At 55.8% G+C, this 23,206-nt stretch overlaps 2 protein-coding genes across 5 annotated transcripts in view; one reads left to right on the top strand and one right to left on the bottom strand.

The window, feature by feature from the left end:
- The window catches only part of BOP1 (BOP1 ribosomal biogenesis factor), a 77,261-nt gene that overhangs the window by 5,200 nt on the left and 48,855 nt on the right, over positions 1-23,206 (bottom strand). For 2 of the 4 annotated variants that reach the window (XM_048482603.1, XM_048482604.1), the window contains exons 3-9: positions 5,539-5,693; positions 4,650-4,767; positions 4,459-4,560; positions 3,534-3,746; positions 3,121-3,282; positions 1,259-1,339; positions 1,096-1,165 (exon numbers count right to left, since the gene is read on the bottom strand). In XM_048482603.1, the coding sequence (XP_048338560.1) occupies positions 1,096-1,165; positions 1,259-1,339; positions 3,121-3,282; positions 3,534-3,746; positions 4,459-4,560; positions 4,650-4,767; positions 5,539-5,693 (901 nt within the window). Of the gene's footprint in view, positions 1-1,095; positions 1,166-1,258; positions 1,340-3,120; positions 3,283-3,533; positions 3,747-4,458; positions 4,561-4,649; positions 4,768-5,538; positions 5,694-5,953; positions 6,070-6,164; positions 6,267-23,206 lie in introns of those variants that run through there. The other 2 variants (XM_048482602.1, XM_048482605.1) reach the window with 2 other exon arrangements.
- On the top strand, positions 9,730-21,640 carry SCX (scleraxis bHLH transcription factor). The gene is made up of 2 exons (XM_048482612.1): positions 9,730-10,977; positions 21,544-21,640. Exons 1-2 carry the CDS (start codon positions 10,450-10,452, stop codon positions 21,580-21,582), a joined length of 567 nt encoding a protein of 188 aa, XP_048338569.1. The 5' UTR covers positions 9,730-10,449; the 3' UTR covers positions 21,583-21,640.

A 23,206-nucleotide genomic window follows, 5' to 3' on the forward strand; every position in this document is an offset into this window, starting at 1 on the left:
GGAACCCTGGTTGAGAATGGCTGCTCCAGAGTGTTGGGATAAGTGCTCCTGGTAGTTGGAGATTATCCCTATTCATAGTTAGCAGAGGGGTTTTTTTTACTAAAGAGCTAGTGGCTAGATAGGGACCTTGGGATTTGACACCTTTACTCTATCATGCTGGTGCTATCCCTTTGATGTTAGACTGATACTCTCAGGGACTTCCTTCCTTCCAGCTTCTTCCTCGACCCCTTCTCCATTCTTCTTCCTACCATGCCTAGAGAGAGGATGGATGCTCCGCGCATCCATCCCCATCCAGCTAGAATAGGATAGCTTAGTGACTCTATCTACCTACCTTTCTATCCAGAATGGAGTTCACTAATAAATGCTCTTTTTATTAGATTAGAAACTACAACTGACTCCGACTTTCTTTTGTGTAAGCTTGCCGCACATTGGGATCCATCACGCGCACGCACGCACACGAGGTCAGGCTTCTGCTGTGTTCTAGCCACCCGTGCCGCTCTGCTAACTACGATAAGGGATAATCTCCAACTACCAGGAGCACTTATCCCAACACAGAGGAGGCTGCCAAGTCTCACGTGATCCACTGAGGAATGCCACAGCGACAGGCTGCTGGCACAAAGAAGGTCCCAGGTCCGTTCCACACCCCTTGTGCCCAGAGCTCCCGAGAAACAGGGCTAAGGCAGAAATGCCACCCTCTTGAGCTTATTGCTCCGGGCTACCAGGGCTCGCCTCTTAAGCTCTGCACAGGCAAGAAGGAAAGCTACACAGCAGCTCTGGAGACTCCTCTTCGAGGCCCTGGGGAAGAGTGGGGGGGGGGGAGGCCATGCCTGGCGAGGGGCTGGGCAAGGAAGCCCTCCGGCCCCCAGCTGGGGAACTCCGGCCAACCTGCTGCCCCCCAAGATGACCGCCACGGGCCCTCGATTCTAGCTGCTCTCATGACACTGCCTGGATCCATCTCAAAAAAGGCTGGGAAAGGAGGCAGGACGAAGGCAGCCCTGCCCAAGCGCTGCTCGCTCCAGCCGGCTTTTCTCCATCCACCGGGCCACAGGAACTGGTGAGGGAGAGGAGAGCAGGCAACGCTTCCTCCAAGCTTACCTGACATCAGCCACTGTCCACTGGGGGAGACACTGAGGCAGCGCACGGGGCCGCTGTGGCCACGGTAGACCTGGGGAGATAAAGAGGGGCAGGTCAGACTGGCAGAACCCAAAGAGATGGGCCCTCCTGGCGGGGCAGCCGAGTCCGCGACGTGAAGCCTTACCAGGGACTGCACGGTGGGGAAGGGCTGGAGATCCTGAGGCCTGGGGAGTTTCGGGATCAGATCTTCAGGATCCACGTTGACCTAGAAAACAGCACGGATGAGAACTGGCATGTATGGTGTGCTGCCCGTGGGCCTAGTCGAAGCAGACTGAAGCATGAGCCCCGCTCTGCTCCTCCCTGGAGTCAGGGGGCAAAGAAGCACAGCAGTATCTTCAGTCAACCCCAGCTCCTCTGAACAGCCACCTAGAGAGGTCTGCCTCTGCAGAAGCCCCGCTCTCTGTGTCCCTGGGAGGCAGGGCCAGTTTTCCCGTGGGGCCAGGCCTACAGAATGTCCTCCACTTAAGGCTCATTTCTAGGTGAAGGTTAATTCATGCCTCTTTCTCCAGGCATTTATTGATTGATTGATTGATTGATTGATTGATTGATTGATTGATTGATTGATTGTTTGAACTTTTATACCGCCCCATCCCCAAGGGGCTCTGGGCGGTGTACAACATAAAATATAAATAGAAATAAATTACTAAAACCTTTTAAACAGCGATAGCAATAATAATAGAGGCGTCCGACCAACCCCACTTTTAAAATTCTCCCCGGGAGAGGGGGGGAGGGCGGCGAGTCCCATTAGATGGTAGGCCCAGATGAAAGAGCCAGCTAGGGCCTTTATAAGGGCCTTTATCCCCTCCATGGTTTCACGGTTGCTTCTGGACTGAGGAGGGCTTTATTTACACCATTTGAGGTTGCTCAGCGTATTTTTATACTGCTTCTGGGCCCTGGCTTGTTCTTATAAGAAAACAGAACTCGACTGGGGCGCTTTAAAGGCTAACAACAGTTATGTCAACAGGAGCTTTCAACGGTCACAGAAAACCTAGATTGTCGACGGGCGAACAAAGCAGGCCAGAATCTTTATTTTTACCATTTCAGCGAAGTTTTTACTGTCATATCCTTGGAAAGATAATTGTGAAATCACTGGAAATTTGCCCAGCAATAAATATCTCAAAGTGAAAGAACAGCCAGATCTTTGGTTGTAAAGTTGTTACAGGAAAGTTAGCTTCTAGCTTTGAAATGCTGACATCATGTATTTGAGAAGATGTATTCGCTGGTTTTCAAAGAGTCACGTGAGTTTCAGGTACTTGGGCATGTATGTGATAACCACACCCAAAACACCCCTGAATCTCTCAGATGTGGATTCTGAAAACACTTTGGGGAGAATCTCAGAAATTGTATTTTATTAACATAGGATAAAGAGCTGGTGTTTCTTTCTTTTACATAGGCAAGCATTTTTTCTATCCTTGTGATTCCAAGATTTTTTCATTTTGAGAGTAATTAGGTTGGTTTCAAATAAAAATCTTACAAGATAAACATGAATGATCTTTGGCTGGGATACAAGATTTTTTTCACTTGTCACATGGAATAAACTTCTGAGCTCTGCTCACTGGAGGGAACGGGCAAAGGCACGGTGGAGGGTGGGTGGGAATCTTCTGGGGGCCCCCTCTGGGAGAGCCAAGTGCCAACAGAGACACAAGCGGGCTGCTTAACACGCTTTGAGGTGGGTGGAGCTGAGAGAGCTCCAAAGAACTGCGACTAGCCCAAGGTCACCCAGTGGGCATGTATCAAAGTGCACAAGCTAATCTAGTTCCCTAGATAAGCCTCCACAGCTCAAGTGGCAGAGCAGGGAGTCAAACCTGGTTCCCCAGATTAGAGTGCACCTGCTCTTACTCACTACACCACACTGGCTCTCTTGCTGGATTCTCAGTCCCATTCCGAACAGCTCAGTCACAAAGCAGACCCACAAAGCTGCAGGAACATAGAGATGGGCCTTGCCAGCCTCCCCGGTCATCCCAACCAGCCCAGGGCACCACGTACCCGCATCTTCCTCTGGCGTGGGCACAAGTAGAGGTCCAGGCAGCGTTCAAATCTCTCGTGGATGAAACGGGAATAAGCCGGGACCCGGCGCAGGCAGTCAAAGTGCTGGGGCAGGAAGTTCAGTTTGCGCTCCGACGGCTCCTGCTGCTCCCAGGCCAGCTTCTGCAGGAAGAGGCGGGCCTCTGAGCCTGGAAACTCCCCCCAAAGTTGCTGACTGCCAAATCCATGTGGCTCTTGCATTGCTGCAGCTCTCTGGGGGCATCTGGGCAGACCTGATCCCAGCACTGCTCCTTTTTGGCTGTAGATGCCAGGAGCTGAGCAGGATGAAGCCGGCGCGCTTCCTGAGTGTCAGGCCCTCCCCACCTGCCCGCCAAACTCCCCTCCCACTCTGGTCTTGGGCGGAACGGCCTCACCTCTTCGTCCGTGGGAAGGTACTCTGGAGGTGGGTTGTAGGATTCCTCGTGACCAGGCAAAGGGAGCTTGGGGGCTGGCACGTGCATCTTATGCCGCCCCAGGATGGAATTGGGGTCTTCATGGGCCCACAGGTCATAGTAGCTGGGCGTGTCCTCTTTGGGCTTGCGCGGCTTGATCCAACCCATCTTGATGGCATGGACCAGCCTGGAGACCTGGCAGGGATTTGGGAGGGAGACGAGGTAAGGGAACAGCCCCCCTCCCCTCTCTCATGGCCAGAGCCACACGCTCGCTTCAGGGAGCCAGGAGGCAACGTGCAAAGGGAGGGCTGACTTGACCACGGTGAAGGGCCAGGGGTTTTGTCTGCCGCCCCCCCCCCCATGAGAGCCCCGGCCCTTCTGTGTTCTCCCCCCCCTTTTCCAAGTAGCAAGACTTTGCTGGTCAAGGAGGAGAGCCCTTCTTTCTTAAGCAGCCAGCGCACCCCCTCTTGTCCTCCTCAGGTGGAATCTGGGCTCGGTGGCTGCTCAGCCCCGAGTGCCGAGTCTGGGCTGGAAAACGGCCCTTGGGAGACAGCAGCGCCTTCTCCAGGCCTGGCCTTGGGCAGCCCCTCCCCGGCCCCCTCTGTTTCCTTCTACTTCTCTGTGCTACGGGTTTGCTCATGACGGCCACAAAAGCTGCCCCTTGAGGGAGGAGAGGAGATGAAGTGAAAAGAGTAGATCCAGGGCCCCGGGGAGCCAAGGGGCCTGCAGGGCCTCCAAGCAATGGCAGGCAGGCAGGCAGGCACAAGCCATTCCTCTCTGGCTCAAAGAGCCCTCGGGCAATGCCAGATTCTTCTCTTCCACGGGTATGTGTGTGTGTGTGGGGGGTCAGCTGCAGCAGGGACCCCATCCGCGGCCCCCCCCCCCCCCCCCCCGCCCCTCCGCTCACCTTCTCCTTCTCAATGAGGGATGGGATGAAGCTACGCTTGTCAGCCGGACGGTTGGTCACTGGGTGGATCATCACCTGGTTGCTGAAGAAGTCCACGGCAGGCTGGAAAGCAAGCGGGGTCTGCTCAGAGGAGGGCTGCACACCAGCCAGCCAGCCCCTCGCGAGTCACCCCGGGGCGGGGCTTTTCTAACCTCGTAAGGGTTGAAGTTCACATCTCCAAACTGGCCCCGCTGGAGTCGGTTCACCAGCTCCACTTGCTCATCGGTCAGCTTCACATCCACCCCGGTCAGCTTGTCCTGGACGGTTCGCCTGCAGCAGGAAAAAGGGAAAGGAGTGGCACAACCAAGCTGCCCCCCTCCCCCCGTGAAGAGGCCAGGCCCTCTGCTGGAGAACACATGCGCCCCAGCCCTCCCCCTCCCCATGGCAATGAACACCAAAGGCAACCCACCCCTCAGCCACCAAGGGCCTTGAGATCGCTGAAGGGTGGAGGAAAGCAGAACATCTGGCTGGATCCTGAGGCCTCGCTCTCTCACAAAGGCCCTTTCCTCCTCCAGTGCAAGAGAGACCTCTCCCCAAGAAGGCGTGTCCCTCCCTTCCTTCCTTCCTTCCTTCCTTCCTTCCTTCCTTCCTTCCTTCCTTCCTTCCTTCCTTCCTTCCTTCCTTCCTTCCTTCCTTCCTTCCTTCCTTCTTTTTATTTCCTCCCACCCTCCCTCCCTCCCTCCCCCCTCCCTTTCCTCCTCCCTCCCTCCCTTCCCTCCTTCCTTCTCTCCCTACCTCCTTCCTTCCTTCCTTCCTTCCTTCCTTCCTTCCTTCCTTCCTTCCTTCCTTCCTCCCTCCCCTCTTTCTTTCTATCTTTCTTTCTTTCTTTCTTTCTTTCTTTCTTTCTTTCTTTTTCCTTCCTTCCTTCCTTCCCTCCCTCCCTCCCTCCTCTTTCTTTCTTTCTTTCTTTCTTTCTTTCTTTCTTTCTTTCTTTCTTTCCCCTCCCTCCCTCCCTCCCTCCCTCCCTCCCTCCGTCCGTCCGTCCGTCCGTCCGTCCGTCCGTCCGTCTCTGCTGTCGTCTGCCCACCCAGAGCCCCTCACCAGTAGTCAGGGTTCTCCATCTTCTCCAGAAACCTGTCCAGTTCGTCCTTGGTGCGGATGGGCTTGAAGATCTTCTTGCCATCCAAATTGTAGCCGATGTGTGGGAATTCCTGGTACCACTCCATGGGGATATTGCCCACTGTGTTGCGGATGTCCTGGGAGAGAGGGGGGGAAAGGGACAGGATGGACCACTTGCCTTTGGGCTGGCGTCACGGTGAGCCCCACGGGACAGCCACGGAGCGACCCATAGAGCCAGTCCTCGGCAAGGCTTGGCTTTGAGGACAGAAGCGGGCCCAACACCCGGTGGCCTTCCGAGAAAGGGAGGGAAGATGGCCACAGACACGCTCTTTCATTCGAATGAGGCGCACAAAGCCAGAACCGCGCTGTGGCCGTTGCGCAAACCAGCCCATCTTACGATTCAGTCATTTAGAAAGAAGCAGCTCTGACCACAGGACATTCTGGAAAGCCAGGAGTCCAGCGGCCTCAGCCAGACCCTTCCGCTTATGACCCCCACAAGGCCAAAGACCGAGATGGAGCCTGTTGCCTTGGCTCCCCCCCTCCCACTTCCCCAGGGCGAACTGCAGAATGAAAAAACAGAGATTCCCCGCTTCCCTGCCCCCAATTACAGATTGCCTGGCAGGGAGGTGTGAACACGACCCATGGCCTTCTCCAAACAGCAACAGGGTCACCTTCCCCCTCACCAGCTGCACCATCTGGTCCCCATAAACACTTGGAAAACAGAGGAGGCTCCCAGGACATTGGGGTGTGTGTGTGAGAGAGAGAGAGATTAAGGCCCTTGAGAGGGAGGTGGTCCCACCCCACACTTTCCAGTCCATCCATCACCACACCAGTCCTGAGCAGCAACTGGGTATGCTCTGAGCTCCCCCCGCGCCCTGCCTTCACGGAAAACAAACAGCCAGCCCTCCATCCGTGCTCAGCGGTCCCCAGGCATTCCCCCTGCAGGACAACAGGCCCAGACATTCCCCACAGCACACAGCCAGGGGAGAAAGAGGTGGGGCGGACGGCACCCTGGGAGGACGCTTCCAGAAGCACAGGAATGACACGGCTGCTTAAGAATCTACCGCTGCCACTGAGGATGGCGGAAGGCCCACGGGTTAGTGGCAGAGCCTCCACTCTGCAGAGGTCCCCGGTTCAAGCCCCGGCAGCGCCTCCAGTCACAAGGCTGAGCCCAGAGAATAACTAGGAGGCCTGGGACCCCAGAGAGCCCCTCTGCCACTCCCAGGAGGCAGAACTGAACCGGAAAACCCAAGGATCCAACTCAGCAGAAGGCCACTCCACACATTTAGGAGAAACGGGCCTTATTTTTTCCAGCTTGCCCCCCCGCCCCCCACCCCCACCTTCAGTGCTGATTGGCTGCCAGCGCAGCAGTAGGGTGCTGAGGGGTGCTTCTTTCAGCTCACCCTCAGCCGAGGGTGGGATAGGGTTGGTTGGGCATTTCTGCACTCAGGTGCAAGCAGGGAGGTAGAATTACAGAAAGCCAGCCCCCCCCCCCCCCCAACACACTTCTCACCCTCCCAGGAAAAGTGGACATTTTGGAGAAAACTGAAATGTATGCAAAACTTGCTTTCCTATCCAACCTAACTTCCATTTACTGATTGACCAACATAAAAGGCATCATTTATAAATTAGCATGTAAAATTGAAATGTCTGGCATAATTATGCAATTCAGATTTCTAAATATCGTCATTTTCTGTAAGAAAAACTGCAGCCATATCCAGTGCTCAAGGAGATGGAGTTGCCAACTGTGGCAGCTGGGCCACCCCAGCACACCAAATGGAAAAACTAGAAGTTGAAGACAGAAAACTAATTCTGCAGCCAGCAAAACGAAGTATAGCTTTTGGGCATAAACCTTTTCACACTGCTGAACTATTTGCCTTTAAACAAAAACAAATCTTGAAAATACTGTATATGCTCAAAGTATAAGTTTTTTTCAGCGCTCTACAAGATGTGCCAATTTTTCCACTGGAAAAACTGAAAAAAATCCCCATGCTCTTTCATGCTATACATTTGAGTATGAAGAATCTTGTCTTTTAAACCATTCTATTTTAAATAAAGAAAACATTCCAATTTTTAAAAAGAGCTTCTTCAAGTTTTCTATTTATCCCGTTGGAAAAACAGCGTAGGTAAAATTGGGGGGGGGGGGTTTGAGAGCCCCACCCACCCTTCAATTTTCCCAGGCCCTGCAGGAGACTCAAAGGGGCTGACAATCTCCTTGCCCTTCCCCCCTCACAACAAACACCCTGTGAGGTAGGTGGGGCTGGGAGAGCTCCGAGAAGCTGTGACTAGCCCAAGGTCACCCAGCTGGCGTGTGTGGGAGTGAACAGGCTAATCTGAATTCCCCAGATAAGCCTCCACAGCTCAGGCGGCAGAGCTGGGAATCAAACCCGGTTCCTCCAGATTAGATATACGGGCTCTTAACCTCCCACGCCACTGCTGCTCCCTAAGCTGCTCCCCCTAAGCTGGCAAGAGCCACATTCTAGCCCAAGAGTCACTGTGTGGGAATAGGAGCAGATTCTCCATCACACGATGAGAAGACCTGGGTCTTGGGAGTTCATTTCTGCTTCAGCAAAAACTGAAAGGACACAGCTTCACAAACTTTCCTGGTGTGTGTGTGTGTGTGCGTGCGTGCGTGCGTGCGTGTGTGTGTGCGTGTGTGTGTAGGTGCGTTAGGGCTGCCCGGAGGAACCCTGGCTCCTTAGCTTTTCTGCTCCTGTCCGTTCCAGCCAAAATCACACATCTGAATCCACTTTTTATAGGACATGAAATTTCACTTGTGCCTGGCTGAACAAAGAAGTCCTACACTGATCCCTAGTGTTGTATGTGTGTGTGGGGGGGGGGGGGGGGCATGCCTGATGCCTTGTTTGGAGGGGGGCTGGGGTGGTGGGGAGACACAAACCCCCTCGGAGCTCAGCTGCACAACCTACTGGCTCCTGCCTGCTTTTGGCACTGCCGAGAGAGAGTGCAAGCGTGCGCGTGTGTGTGTGCAGCTACGTCAGCTCTTTGTTGGTGACCAAGCAGGGGGAAAGATGCCGGCGGCACACGCCAGGGTTGGTGTTGGTGGCAGGCGGCACCCTGAGCCACGGTGGCAGAACTCGCCCAGGCTCCCTTTGCTGGCACGGAGGAGGATCCCAGGCAGACCCTCCCGAGCGTTGAAAGGGCCGGGGGCAGCCGGCAGCCTCTTCTTCCTCTCGCCGGGGGCCCTGCATTTTAAGTACCACTCAGAGCTGAGCAGAACAGCCAAGAGCTGCACATTCCTGGGGGGGGGGGGGGAAGTGGGGGAGCTTTTTCCTGAATGGAATCTGCCAGTAGCCAGACTCCCCCTCCTTGCCACTCGCTCGCCTCCCCTGTAGTTAACACATCCACCGGAGTGAGCTCAGCTACTCAGAAAAGAAGCCCCCCCTGCGCGTGCATTGGCCCCGCCCCCACAAGGAGCTGCCGTCACTCAGCCACACGTCTGGAAGTTGCTCTTGGAACGGGGCAGGCATTCCTCCGCACGCATTCCTGGCAGGGGAAAGGATTCTTTTCCCAGTAGCACTTTCTTGAAAATAGCTGGTCCACGTGGGAAGAGACAGAAGGGGGGGGGGGAGGCAGCAGCAAGGGAGGGGGCAGAGCCAGAAGCAGCTGAGCTTTCCAGAATTTCAGGAGACGGCAACGAACACCCCCCCCCCTTTATGGGGACTGGGTGGGGACTCAGCTTTCAGACTGGGGGGGGGGGGCAAGCGATGGACCCCTCCCCCACGGGCACCTGAGCCTCCGTCTGCCCTGCACGAGACCCACAAAAGGACTGAGCCAAAAGGATGGGGTGGGAAGGACTTGCCCGCTTGCTGGCAGATGAGGCCAAACACGGAACCTGGCTGGAAAGCGGGCTGCTTAATCAACAGGTCTACCCTCAGGAGTGGGGATGACAAATGGCACCCAGGGAGAGAAGGAGGACCCCTCCTCACGGAGGCAGAACACAACTTTGCCGCTGGCTCTTGCAGAACGGCCTGGCAAGGGTTAATGCTTCTCGCTGTGCCCCATTAACAGCGGCAGCAGGATCCATTTGGTCACGCTGGATGGGGGGGGAAGGGGGGCAGATCTCTCCCTCTCTCTCAGAATGACGAATAATCTGACTGTGGGCTCTGCTTGGTCCCCAGGTGGCCTCTCTTCTGGAAAGGGCGGCCGGCCGGCCACGCGGGGATCTTCCTTCCCTCCTTGCTGGCTCCTCCTGCTCCACGCCTGCCACTTCTCAAGAGTGCCGCCGCGACCGAGCAGCAGACGCCTGGGGCTGAGGGCAAAAAGCCCTACTGGGCAGCCACGTCAAAGCCACAAGCCCTGCCAAGAGCAGCGGGCCCGCAGCTCGAGCTGTCTGCGAGTCGGTCCAGGCAGCTCCCCTACAGCTGGCATCTCCCCGGGTGCCCCAGAGGCAGCGAGCGGCTCAGGCTCGGGGAGGCGGGCAGCTGCTGCAGGCAGAGGAGGGGCTTGCCTGACCGACCACTTGCTATAAAACGCTCGCTCAGCCCCTGACACACTCCACACGGAGCAGCCTGCTTCTTCTTCGGAGAGACACGCAGCCGTCGCATGGCACGCACATGTGTGCAGCTGGGAGGAAACACCAGCTGCATGTCCTGAGGCCACAGCACTTAGCCCCTGCAGCGCAAACACAGCCAACCAGGACAAGAGGACCAGCCCTGGACACGGACCAGGAGTGCCGCGAACCCAGCACGGGAAACGCTCCTGCTGGGAAAGGCACACGGAGGAGGAGGAGACAACCACAGGGATTGAGCCCTTCACGGGAGGAGAGACCACGAGGAGCCAGCTGACCCTCCGCTCCTTGAGTCTTCCGAGGAGGATGGAGGCGCAGAGCTGAGGGTCTTGACGCGCAACGGTCCCACCTGCCCGCCCCCAGCCATGTCCTTTGCCATGCTGCGCTCGCCCCCCAGCCGATACCTGTACCCTGAGATCAGCATGTTGTCGGAGGATGAAGAGAACGGCAGCGAAAGTTCTGGCTCTGACGAGAAGCCCTACCACCTGGACGCCGGCGGCTACGGCCTCAAAAGCGGCAAGCGCAGGAGCAGCAAGAAGGCCGACCGGATCAACAGGGAGCCCCGCCAGCGCCACACGGCCAACGCACGGGAGAGGGACCGGACCAACAGCGTCAACACGGCCTTCACCGCCCTGAGGACTCTCATCCCCACTGAGCCGGCGGACCGGAAACTCTCCAAAATCGAGACTCTCCGCCTGGCTTCCAGCTACATCTCACACCTGGGCAACGTACTCCTGGTGGGGGAAGGGTGCGGAGACGGGCAACCGTGCCACACCACGCCAGCCTTCTTCCACCACAGCAGCGCCAGCGGCGGCAGCCCTCCCACGCGGGAAAGCGAGAACTCGCAACCCAAGCAGATCTGCACTTTCTGCCTTAGCAACCAGAGGAAGATGGTAAGTGATGCGAAGAGCGGTGGGGGCCGTGGGGTCAGGGCAGGAGAAGTCAAGAGGTACCAGACCTGCCCGGAAGGGAGGGAGGGAGGGAGGGAAGGAAGGAAGGAAGGAAGGAAGCTAGCTTTCCCAAGTAAGCCAATGAGAAAATGTCCCCCCCTGGTTAATGTGTCTGAGTGGGGCGAAGCAGTGGGGAGCAGAGAAAGACACTGCTGAGGGTTAGGATGGGGCAGGAGACAAGCAAAATTCTGCCCCTTCTCCCCCCCAGCAGCTCAGATACTGGTTCTAATACCTGGAGAGGTGACACTTATGGGACTGCCGATGGAATTTGGAAAGCATGCTGTCGTCATCTCCCCAGAGGTTCTGTGGCACCGGCCACCTCTCTTCAGACACTGGCAGGGATGAGTGGAGGCTGAGGGCGTGTGGCTGGGCCACACATCCCACAGAACTCAGAGGGGCTGTGGCTCGGCGGAAGAGCCTCTGCCTCACACGGCATCTCCACTCGCAAAGGCCCGGGCAGCAGGGGATGGGAGAGCCACTGCCAGGACCTGAGTAGGAAAGGGTGACCTGGATGAACTCCATACGGGGCTGCTTCACGTGCCAACATCGTCAGCTCTGGCTCAGAATTCGAAAGGGACCAGGTTCAGTTCCTGGCACCTGCGGTTTAAAGGGCCAGGCAGTGAGTGACGGGAAGGACCAGGCTTGAGACCCTGGGAAGCGGCTGCCAGTCCGAGTAGACAATACTGACTTGGATGAACAGCCGGTCCGACTCAGAGCGAGGCAGCAGCGTCCTCCGTGTTCCTGAGCACAGACCCAACCTCGAAGCATCATGCCCTGTGGCACGAGGACCCAGGCCCAGGGAGGTGGGGGGCCGGATCCAGGGAACTGTGGGGCTGGAGCAGCTGTGCCAGTGCCAGGGGAAGAGAATGCCCCCTTCCCCCAGAAGTCACGTGGCACGTTCCGGGGCTCCCCTGCAGAGGTCTCCCCTGGGGTCTGGGCAGCAGGAAGGTTCATTCTCAAGATGCCAGATATGCGGCCCCCAAGACTGCCGGGTGAAACATTCCAGTCCAGAGCCCTGCTTGGCCTTTGAAAAGCACCAGGAGAGGTTACCTCTTCTAAAGGGGGGGAGGGTCACTTAACAACCCCCCCCCCCAAACAAAGGGCCAAACAATGTGACGCCGAGTGCCTGATTTAGCCCTGAGAAGCTGCCATGCAGGGCAGGGGGGGTGGGGTGGATCAGGGACACCGTTTATTTATCAGATTTATAACCCGCCCTTTCGTGTCAAAAGCAGGCTCACATTTGTTTACAATAATTAAATCAAAAATCTGCTATACAATTTACCCCAAAGTTTAAAATTCCTCAGTTTTCTAGTGTCCTAAAACCTGTAAACAGCCAATCAGGAGGAGGAATAACTCAGGCAGGGTGACACAGAAATGCCCAAGGGAACGAAGAAAATGAACAAGGAATGAAAACGAAAGGAAAGAAGAAAGGTGGAAGGGCGGGAGGTCAGCTGCCCCGAACCGTGGGCCCGGTGGGACATTTCTGTCTTACACAACCTGCGGAACTGGAGGCAGTCCTGCAGGGCCCGGGTCTCCTGTGTCCTGGGGGGCCACCAGGCTGGCACCAGAGCGAAAAAGGCTCTGGTTCTGGTTGAGGAGAGCAGGATGTTTTTCGGGCCAGCGACCATCAGGAAGCTGTTACTTGCAGAGTGTAATGCTCTTTGAGGGGTATAGTGGGAGGGTAAACTTTAGAGGCACACTTTCCCCACAACTAAATATACTTCCCCCCAGTGGTTTGATGCCCCCCCCCCACAAGAAAAAAGACAAACACTAAAACTATGTCTTTTTCCTTATCAAACATTTTTGATTGGGAAAACAGCCCCCGCCCCCACCCTCCCCCCCCAGCCCGCAGCTGCAACCGCCATCTGTAGCGTTTCCCTATGCATGGGGAGTGACACATTAGGAATTCTGTGTACAGCCCTCCAGTGCTGGCTAAGAAATGCTGCCATCGCAAGACATCTGCACACTTCGGACACCGCACTTTCTTTTGTCCGCGTCGGGACGAGGGTTTGCAGACAGACTCTGCTGCTCCCCAATTTCAACCAGAATGAAGATCAAGATCTCCTGAGGCCATCCTCACTTTGACGAGGGACATGATTCCCAGGAAGTCCACCTGTTTATTAGGACTACTCCGGCAAACCACCTGAAGCGGACACAGCAATGGTGACATAAAAAAAAATATTCTGGATGTGCCAAACAATCTTTCTAAGAGCAGAGAAACTTGCTTGGACAAACTCACGCTCAAAACCTGCTGCTATGTTATTGTGTCAGTAAGCGGTGAACTACATTTGTCTCTTTTCTTAAAAAAAACACCAAACGGTTGCACGCAATAAAGTTAAAACAAACAAGACAATGGGATAAAAGCTGCGAGAGGCAATAAAAACCAACCAAGTCAGCACGCATCCATAAAGCGGTAAAAATGACCATGTGGGGGTCTTAAGGTGGCCGGTCTTTTTAGTCAGGGAAGGAGGAGAGCTGAAGGAGACAGTTTGGAAACCGGCAGATGACGCTCAAGGGAGGCAGTAGGGGCGAAGTTTACAAAATCTTTGTCAGCCTGAGAAGACAATTTGTTCCCCAGAAGTTAGGGTCACACCATGAAATTGGCTAGATGTGGGTTCAGGAGCAAAATTAGAAAATAATCCCTCATCCTCCTCTCCTGGGGTCTTTGGCCTCTTTGCAAAGTCTTATGAGGCAGGAGGAAGGAACGGCACGCCGAGCGCTGCGCACAGAGCCCAGGAGAGCTCGGTGTGAGACCAGGCGCACCTGAGGGTCCAACAAGATCTCGGTGGGGTGAGCTTCTAAGAGTCAAGGCGGCTTCCTTCTCTTCTTCCACTTGCCCCCAACTTTGAGCAAAGAAGGGCAAGATCAGGGAGCTGCCTTCTTTAAGAGGGTGAAGAGCTGGCTGCGGTGTTGGCTGGGGAGTTCTTCCCCCTTGGCCCCTGGGGTCCCCCCCACCTCTTGAGGACTCAAGAGGGGGCAAATCACCACATTCCCGCAACACCCCACCACTGACACCCTCAAACGACCAGCAAGACATTTAAAGCAAGGAATATTTGGGACACTGGAAAACAAAAACGTCCTTCAGTCCCTGCGTGGCACAGGAAGAACTCTGCCCATAAAGCAAACTAGGTCTTCTTTTCAAAAAAAACCCAATGTGCAGTGCGATGTCCAACCTGCCTTCATTCTGAGCGCTGCTGTGTTTGGGCTGAAATTATTGAAGGAGGCGCCTGTCCCTTTGAGACCTCATTTCACCCAAATGGGAGAAGCGCGTCCATCTAGTCACCCATCTCCCCATAGTGGCGTAGAGGCAGTGAAGTGAAGTTGTCCATACTGGACTACTGTAGGTCCCAATCCCCACTCAGCCACGGTGGTTCACCACAGGCAGCCCTCGGCCAGCCTCTCCCTCCCAGGCTATTTATTTATTTAGGCGGGGGGGGGAACCTGCGGCTCTCCAGATGTTCATGGACTACAATTCCCATCAGCCCCTGCCAGCATGGCCAACCCCTAATTTAGGCTACATCCCATATTTTCCCTCCTGGGAACCCAAAGCAGCTAGCATCGTTCTCCTCACCACGATCTCATGGAGGCAGGTCAGGCTGTGAGCGTGTGAGGATCGCCCAGCGAGCTTCCACGGCAGAGTGGGGGTTCAAACCTGGGAGTTCCAGATTCCAGCCTGACGTGTTAACTACTACACCTTGCAAGCTGTTGTCAAGACAAGATGGAGAAGGGAGAACCGCGCAGGAAAGCAGAGTATAAATATCTAAATAAACAAATCTACGTGGAGATCTCACAGCAATAGCATTCTTGAAGTCCCGTGGGACGGAAAGGTCAGGCCGAGAGCCCCCAAACTCCTTGAGGCAGATCCCCTAAATGCGTCTGCAGGGGGAGGCAGCTTGCACAGGTGTGGGGCGTCACCTGAGCCCTATGGGGCAGCAGCACTCCAGGCGTGGGGGAAGGGAGGGGCAAAGAACACATGTGGGGAAATGCACCTCCTCGCGTTGGGGGTGTGTGTGAAAAGGGAAACCAAGTGCGTGAACAGGGAACACCAGAGGTCAGAAGGGAGGCCCCGGGCAAGGGAACACCAGAAGGTCAGAAAGGGGAGGCCATATGCCCTGTGAATCCCAGAAGGGACCCCCCCCCCCCGCCGCAAACCAAGTGTGACCAGTCAGGCCAGGAGATAGAAAGACAGAGAGATTGACTCCGGCCTTCTGCCACAAGCATTTTGCAGCTACTGTGAACACGGACTCTGCTCCCTCTCGACACTTTGCTCGTGCAGCGTGATTCTGAGCCGCCAAAGGGAGCCCCTTCAACATGTGCGTCGGGGGCTGGGGGTCCGCCTCGTGCCACCCCCCCCCCCCGCCAGACGACTCCGGTTTCAGACAAGACTTGGAAGATGCCCTCACCAAAACGACCGTGAGAACGGGGGAAGACGTGAGCTCCGGAAAGCGCCCATTCCCGTCAGTGCTCAAGACTGGCAACACCACGGACTCATGGCCCCAGGAGAAGGCGCAGGCAGGGGGGCCGCTCCTCTTTGCAGCTATGGGCTACTTCCGCTTCTGTGCACAACCTGCTGTGGATTTTCACTGCCTGGAGATTGTCCTACAGATTCACAGGAAGACGTGAGCTATGGCCAACTGCAGGAGGCACACAGCTGAGCGGTGAAAGACCATCGGCATGAACTACTGCGTTTCCCAGGATCCTCGGAAGGCACAACGTAGGTGGGACATCTGAGCTGAACCCTGCGATGCTCAGGCGCTCACTAATCAACAGGAGGCTCACCGCACAAGAGCCAGCCGCCACCTCACCTCTCAGCACGGACAGAAGAGAAGAAGAGGAAGAAGAGTTTGGATTTATATCCCCCCTTTCTCTCCTGCCAGAGACTCAAAGGGGCTGACAATCTCCTTGCCCTTCCCCCCTCACAACAAACACCCTGTGAGGTAGGTGGGGCTGAGAGAGCTCCCAGAAGCTGTGACTAGCCCAAGGTCACCCAGCTGGCGTGTGTGGGAGTGTACAGGGTAATCTGAATTCCCCAGAGAAGCCTCCACAGCTCAGGCGGCAGAGCGGGGAATCAAACCCGGTTCCTCCAGATTAGAATGCACCTGCTCTTAACCTCCTACGCCACTGCTGCTCCAACATCAGCAGCGACAGATCACTGAAGTGCCTTGCAAGGAAGGCCTAGGACACCTCCTGTGCCTTCCAGTTGTGCTGTGAGATCAAGGGGCGTCTCTGTGTGAGGAGGCCAGTGCGAGGCTTGGTCCTCTGGAGGGGGCAAATCACTGGCAGGGCCCCCAGAGCAGGACCCCTTCGGAGTCCTCAAAACTACCACGCAGACCAGGCAGCTGGCCTTCCTCATCTTTGCCTCCAGGGCTATGGAGCTTCTGCCCCCAGGCAGTCTAAGTAGGGGAGGTAGGGGGAAGCTGGGTATTTATTAAAAATTAGAGTGCACCTTTCTCACAAGGCTGATGGCAAAGAGTGAGTCAGGACAAACAACAAAATGCACCCGTGTGACAGCTGACGCCCAGATCAGCATGTACTCTCGACATTTTACCAGGAGCAGCAGTGGCGTAGGAGGTTAAGAGTTCATGTATCTAATCTGGAGGAACCGGGTTTGATTCCCAGCTCTGCCGCCTGAGCTGTGGAGGCTTATCTGGGGAATTCAGATTAGCCTGTGCACTCCCACACACGCCAGCTGGGTGACCTTGGGCTAGTCACAGCTTCTCGGAGCTCTCTCAGCCCCACCTACCTCACAGGGTGTTTGTTGTGAGGGGGGAAGGGCAAGGAGATTGTAAGCCCCTTTGAGTCTCCTGCAGGAGAGAAAGGGGGGATATAAATCCAAACTCTTCTTCTTCTTCTTCAAAAACCTTGGCTAAGGGATCCCCTGCTTCCCTAAGTAAGCCAATGAGGAATTGCTCTCTCCGGGGAAATTATGGGCTCAGAGCCCCCTTGAATGCCTGCGATGGATGTGAGGAAGCTGAGGCTATAATAATAGGAGTAGCCTTTCCTGGCCTCGTGGGTCTCCCAATGAGCCCTACAGCTGCAGGACGACCGACCGACCTCTCCGTCAGCATCATTCTGGCCATCCCACCCCCCTCTTCAGACCACCCAGCTCCATCGAAAACTGAGGGATGGGGAGTGGGTTTGCCCCACAGGTATGGATCAAGAAGGAAAGCACCATGGAAATGCATTCATCTTTCTTTAGCTGCATCCAGCTAACCTTTTCCCCAGCATGGCCGGTGCCAATACCAAGGGGGCGGTGGGGCGGACAACACACATAATGCAGGGTATCCATTTCAGCTCTGCCCGGGTACTGCTGCAGAAGGACAGAGCGGTTTAGGACCAGCTACGGGCAAACCTAGCATCTTTGTATCGACACACGGATGTGAACGCTCTTCTGAGGCGCAAGGAGGAAGCCGACACAGCAGGACTGCCCTGGTGGTCACTCTGCAATGGCTGGCGTCCCTTCGGGCAGCTTTGGCACAAGACTTTGCCTCCACACAAAGTCTCTCATTTGCAAGGGACAAGGTGCATCACGGCCTCCATCAAAGGCGCTGGAATCTGGGCTTCTGGCTGTCCCACTGCCTGACATTACCAGCCACCAAAGGGACCACAGAGCTGATTCCTAAAGAGGGGCCACTCGGTTCTTCACAGCACAACAAAGAGCTTGCAGCACAGAGCACAGGTTGGCCTTTGCCGTTCTTGCTCCGATGAGAAACACGCTCATGCTCCTGAGAGACCACAGAGACATGTCCAGCCTGGGATGGAGCACAAATGGTCGCCATGGTTGCAGGAATGCAAAACGCTGCAAGGAGGAGGACACTGGAAAGGGGGGTGGGGGGAAGAAGCAAACAGGGTTTTTTGGGGGGGGGGGGTGGTTGCGACTGGGCACACACATCCTGCCCTAGGAGAGTCCTGGAGGAGGTTTCCCATCAGGGCCTTCCCAGAATGCCTCAAAAGAGGATCTCCCAGCAACAGGAAACTGAGGCAAGCAGGACGCTCTCACCTTGCAGAAGAACCAGGGTCCCCTCGTCCTGGCACGGCCCCTTCGCTCCTCTCGCCATTCTGCTCCTCAGCAGAACAGCCCTTCGTTTAAGAAAAAGAGGAAGCGGCAACTTTGAAGCCTCAGCTCAGCGGGAGGCTAAGTGGGCTAGAAAAGGACAGAGGCCGCCGCACCTCCCGAGGTCTGTGGGGGTCAGGCACTGGGGGAATGGGGGGGGGCAGGAGCCCCATACACATATAAACACCGCACCTGAGAGGGGGAGGCCGGAGCTTCGTGGCTCAGGAAATGTCCAGGTCCCCAGACATGCCTAGCCCTTGGAGGTCCTGGGAAAAATGTGAAAGAGCTTCCTGGCACTTCTGCCTGATGGGAATGACCCCGGAATGCTTATGGTCCGCACTCAGGACCAGAGGGCTCCCCCCACCCCCCAATCCATGAGCCAGCGGATGGGAAAACCTTCCACGCGGCTGCCTGCCTGATCAGACCCTTTGCCCAGCTGGCTCAGTGTTGCCTACTCGGGATGGAAGCAGCTCTCCAGCAGAGTTTTTTTGCGCTCCGAGCCAAGGGTCTCAGGGGCACACAGTGGGCATCTTTAGCTGCAGCCTCTGCCCTGCCCTCTAAGTGAGGAGGGGGCTGCATCCCAGGGGCCCAGTCCGACACGTCCCGCCTGGATCGCCTCAGCCATCCCCTCAGGAAATGCATCTTGGAATTCCAACACACCTTTGCGACTGGGGGTACGCACCAAAGGGAGGTGTCACCCCGCATGGAACAGCACACTTATGTGTGACATCCTTGCCTGCTTGTACAACAACACAATAAGAATCCTTCATGGGCATTGGGTGGGGCAACGGGGGCGACATTTGGACCTGGGAAAGAGGAGCCGATCTGTTTCTCCCTCAAGCAGGAAGCTTGGCTTTGTTTCCTTGGGCTTCCAAACAGCTGCTGCTGCGGCAGCGTGGGACTGAGGGGCCTGCCGAGATTGGAAGCTGCTCGACTGTGCTCCGAACCCACCCCCAGCAGCAACCGAGGGGCGGTTTTTAGGGGCGAATGCTTGCGAGGGTGGAAAAGGCCAGGCAGAGCAATCCCAAGCTGTGCCGGTGGACTCTCTCGGTGGCAGCTCAGCCAGGCTGCTCCCCTGAAGTGGTCCGATAGCCCCAGGGGAGATTCCCAGGAGAGGCCTGTGGAAAGCACTCTCTGGGGGTCAGTGGCGCAGATGGGGGGCACAAGGGGTGGCAGGGGGGCTGGGGACCCTGAGCCACCCATTCAACAGGCAGGAGGGAGGCCAGCTATGACCCAGCAGCACGGCTGGCCTTGGGGCCCGGGAGCTGAAGAGGGCCTTTCTCGGCCTCCTCCCCCGCCTAGAAGATGGGCTGCTTTAACCCCCCCCCCCCTAATTTACTGTTCCTGCTTAGCTTAATGGCAGCGGAAAGGCAAGGTGATAGGGGGAAAATATGAGGCGGGATTTTCCGAATCCCCATTTCCTCTCCAGACAGCAGGAGAACTCCTGGGGCCTGAACATCTGGGAAATTTAATTTTACCATTTCTGAGCTCAAACCCCGCCCCCCCCTTGTAACAAAGGATGAGGCTGCCATTACAACGCCACTCACAGATGCCTGGAAGCCCAAGCAAGGGGTCAGTGGGCGGGGGTGGGGGGGAGGGGAAGGCACCCACACAATTGCACTCATCTCAGCACAACAAACACCATGCAGAGAGAGGCCCACGGTATTTCCACCGTGCTGGCGATGGGGGGGGGCTGCCTGGAGACGGTATTCTTGGCAGGACATTCAGCTGAACTAAAGTTGGGGAGGGCGGCCTGGCCGGTCCCTTCGAGGAGGGCCAGCAAGCGGCAATGGGCACCTCCATGCCGGGGGGGTCTGTTCCAAGGGGGAACACACAGACTCACAAGCAAACTCTACCATCTCGCCAGGAAACAAAAGAGGCTGGCAACTCCGCACAAATGGCTTTGTCTGTTCTCTCAGTATCCCACAATGTCACAAGGATCATTAGGGTGGTGTCTGATTTTTTTTAACAAAGAAACTCTAAATCAGAAAGCAACAAAAGTGACAACCCCTCCCCCCCCCCCATTCTACAGTCTCAACTAAAAAGACTCAAAATTAAAAGCAAACTTAATAAAACTACGAATCATCAAATTACTCGGGCATTTGGTTGGATCCAGCTCCCCTGCCCTCTCCACTCTCTATGGCAGTGGTGGCGAACCTTTGGCACTCCAGATGTTATGGACTACAATTCCCATCAGCCCCTGCCAGCATGGCCAATTGGCCATGCTGACAGGGGCTGATGGGAATTGTAGTCCATAACATCTGGAGTGCCAAAGGTTCGCCACCACGGCTCTATGGAGACCCGCAACATGGCACTTGGACCTGGGGCTTCCTGGGGGCAGGAATTCCAAAGGTTGGGGGCCACGGCTGAAAAAGGCCCCATCCCCACATCCAGCAACCTGATCCCACTGAAGGTGGGCAAGCTGAGAAGGCCCATGCCAGGTGTGGGCAGATCCACAGGTGGGCAGGAGGCCCCCTGCCCCCCCCCCCCCCCCGCTCAAGGCCACGAGGGTTTGAAAGGTCAACACCGGCACCAGCATTGCTGATGCTGCCCTGGGGACCCACTGGGGAGTTCTGTCTGGAGCACCAGTTAACAGGGCTCCTCTTAAGATCACCGTCCTAGTTTTCACTCTGGCACCGTCCTACGCTGCTCTCTGCTTCAGTCTTTTAAAAAAAAACCTTGCTTGTGCTGCCATTTTCATTTTGTGGTGATGCTGTGTTTGTTCTGCAGGGTGGATTTGTTGATATTGGGGGGGGCAGGGGGGCAGAATATTTTACCAAACAAACAATATTCTGCCTGCCCTCTCAAGTTTCTGAACAGGTTTCAAAGCCCCCCAGCCCAAGCTCGGTCTATTTAAACTAACCCAACCTGCCCATGAATGACTGAAAAGTTCCAGAAAGGGGCCACTCTATCTGTGACAGGCGCATGGATATGAAAGCCATCAGCTGTGGGGTAAATTTGAGCCGCGGGAAGGCAGGGGGGAGGTGGGGCCGGGTTCCCGGTGGAGAGCCAGGGCACGAAAGCACAGGCAGTCTTGACATTTTAAAGGCGGAGGTTGGAACAGGTCACTCCAAATAAACACCACTCCGGTGGCCTTTTTAAGGGAAGCTGCAAGTTTCCAACATCTGATTTCTGGCTTTGCTGCCGGAGCCCAGACTCCGCCATTCCCAGGGAAACGGATGCCACAGACAGGGCCAAATGCACTGGGCAACTGCGGCTGTGGACTGGAGGCCAGGCTCCCAGAGAGAAAAGGCAGCCCCCGAAGCAGGGCCGCCGGGTGCCAGGCAAGACAGCGGGGCTGGTGTGGGCGTTGGCGCTGCTCTTGCCAAGCAGAAAGGAAGCACGTTGCTCACCCAGCCCAGCCGGGCGCCTTCTGGGGCTGGGAGCAGCCCCTTCTTCCGCAGCCCCAGGTGTGTGTGTCTAACTCTTGTCTTCTCCCACTCCGGCCTTTGCAGACCAAAGACCGAGACAGGAAGACAGCAATTCGGAGTTAGACGACAGACGGACGATGGGCTCAGGATGGAGGAGGAGCAGGAGCAGGAGGAGACAAGCCAAACACAGACAGACAGACAGAGGCTTCCGGCCTGCCCTCAGCTGCCATGTGGATCTACCCAGGATGAACTCACAAGGACCAATCCCAGAGGAGAGACTGAATCCCTGGCGGACGAGGCCTGGTCAGCAAAGGCGGGGCTGCTGTGGGCTGGAAGCACTCTGGGGTGGGTGGGTGGGTGGGGAGTGCGTCAGGTGCTGCAGGCACAGCCCACGAGGTTCCTTTCCCACGTAACAAGGACACGGGCAGTCGACTGGACAATTCGCACGGACCCGAATCCGCTGGAAGCACAGCCTTCCGAGGGGCACCCGGAGGAAGAATGTTTCTCTACGTGCTTCCCCCTTGACCGTAACGGGACGCTCTGTTCTGGAAACCTTGGGTGAGGTTACGATCAATACATGCTGGAGTTCCATGTCACTGATGCCAGTAATATAAACCCAACTTATTTGCATAGCAACGGGTGTGCTGATGGGGCATCCTCCTCCTTTCAGACTCCGTGCGCCTGGCCAGGGTGCTTTGTGGATCCCGGGCTTGCTCACGCGACTGACGGGGAAATTACACTTCCAAGAAGGGGTCCAAATCACTACTAGCGACTAGATCAGAAACTCTGGCCTTCACTTCCTTTATCCCACGTGAATTTCATATTCTCTGCACAATCCTCCTTTTCACTTTCTAATGGGGTGGAGAGGAAGAAGCCGAGGGGCAGGATACGGAAGGGCTAGAAGACACAGCACGGGGAGAATTCGCCTAATGAGTTGTCAAAGGATTTCATGGCTGGAATCAACTGGCTGTTCTGAGATTCCTGGGCTGTGTGGCCGGGATCTGGGAGTTTTCACTCCTAACGTTTCAGCTAACATCTTCAGAGGCCCGCCACGGTGCCACGTGCCACAGAAAGAAACACATGTCTCTGAAGATGCCCACCACAGATATGGGTGAAACTGTAGGAGCAAAATCTACTATAACACGACCACACAGCCCAGAACATCCACAACAGCCCATTAGCCTAACCCTGTTTGGCCCCGGCAAAATCCTGCCAGACACCCAGCTGAGCTATGGCGAGAAATCAATCCCAGGGCAATCACACCACGCAGCCAGGACAGGACAAGTCTGAAGCAATGGAATGTGCCCCCCCCCCCCGCCCCCTCTCTGTCTGCCAAGGACATCAACGGCAGATCATCTTGCGGCAGGTCAGATTAGGAGAGACAGAAGGTAGTGCCAGAGATTTGGGGAATCTGCTGCCTCAAAAGGTGGTGCTTGTCGTGGCTTTAGAACAGTGATGGCGAACCTTTCTGAGACCGAGTGCCCAAACTGCAACCCAAAACCCATTTATTTATCACAAAGTGCCAACACAGCAATTTAACCTGAATACTGAGGTTTTAGTTTAGAAAAAATGGCTGTCTCCGAGGCATGTATTACTTGGGAGTAAGCTTGGTGGTAGTCGTTGGCTTTGCTTTGAATCAACCGTGCAACTCTTTGAACGGGTGAATCACGACCCCTAGGAGGGTTTACTCAGAAGCAAGCCCCATTGCCAGCAACTGAGCTTACTCCCAGGTAAAGGATCATGCTTT

The sequence above is a fragment of the Sphaerodactylus townsendi genome, unplaced genomic scaffold (assembly GCF_021028975.2).
Source record: "Sphaerodactylus townsendi isolate TG3544 unplaced genomic scaffold, MPM_Stown_v2.3 scaffold_19, whole genome shotgun sequence".
Taxonomy (NCBI): domain Eukaryota; kingdom Metazoa; phylum Chordata; class Lepidosauria; order Squamata; family Sphaerodactylidae; genus Sphaerodactylus; species Sphaerodactylus townsendi.

What these genes read in the sequence shown, in the direction of transcription:
- SCX (XM_048482612.1), top strand. Translation starts at nt 10,450, where the DNA reads ATGTCCTTTGCCATGCTGCGCTCGCCCCCCAGCCGATACCTGTACCCT. An exon ending in TTAGCAACCAGAGGAAGATG is followed by an intron (nt 10,978 to 21,543) that starts GTAAGTGATGCG and finishes CGGCCTTTGCAG; the next exon opens with ACCAAAGACCGAGACAGGAA.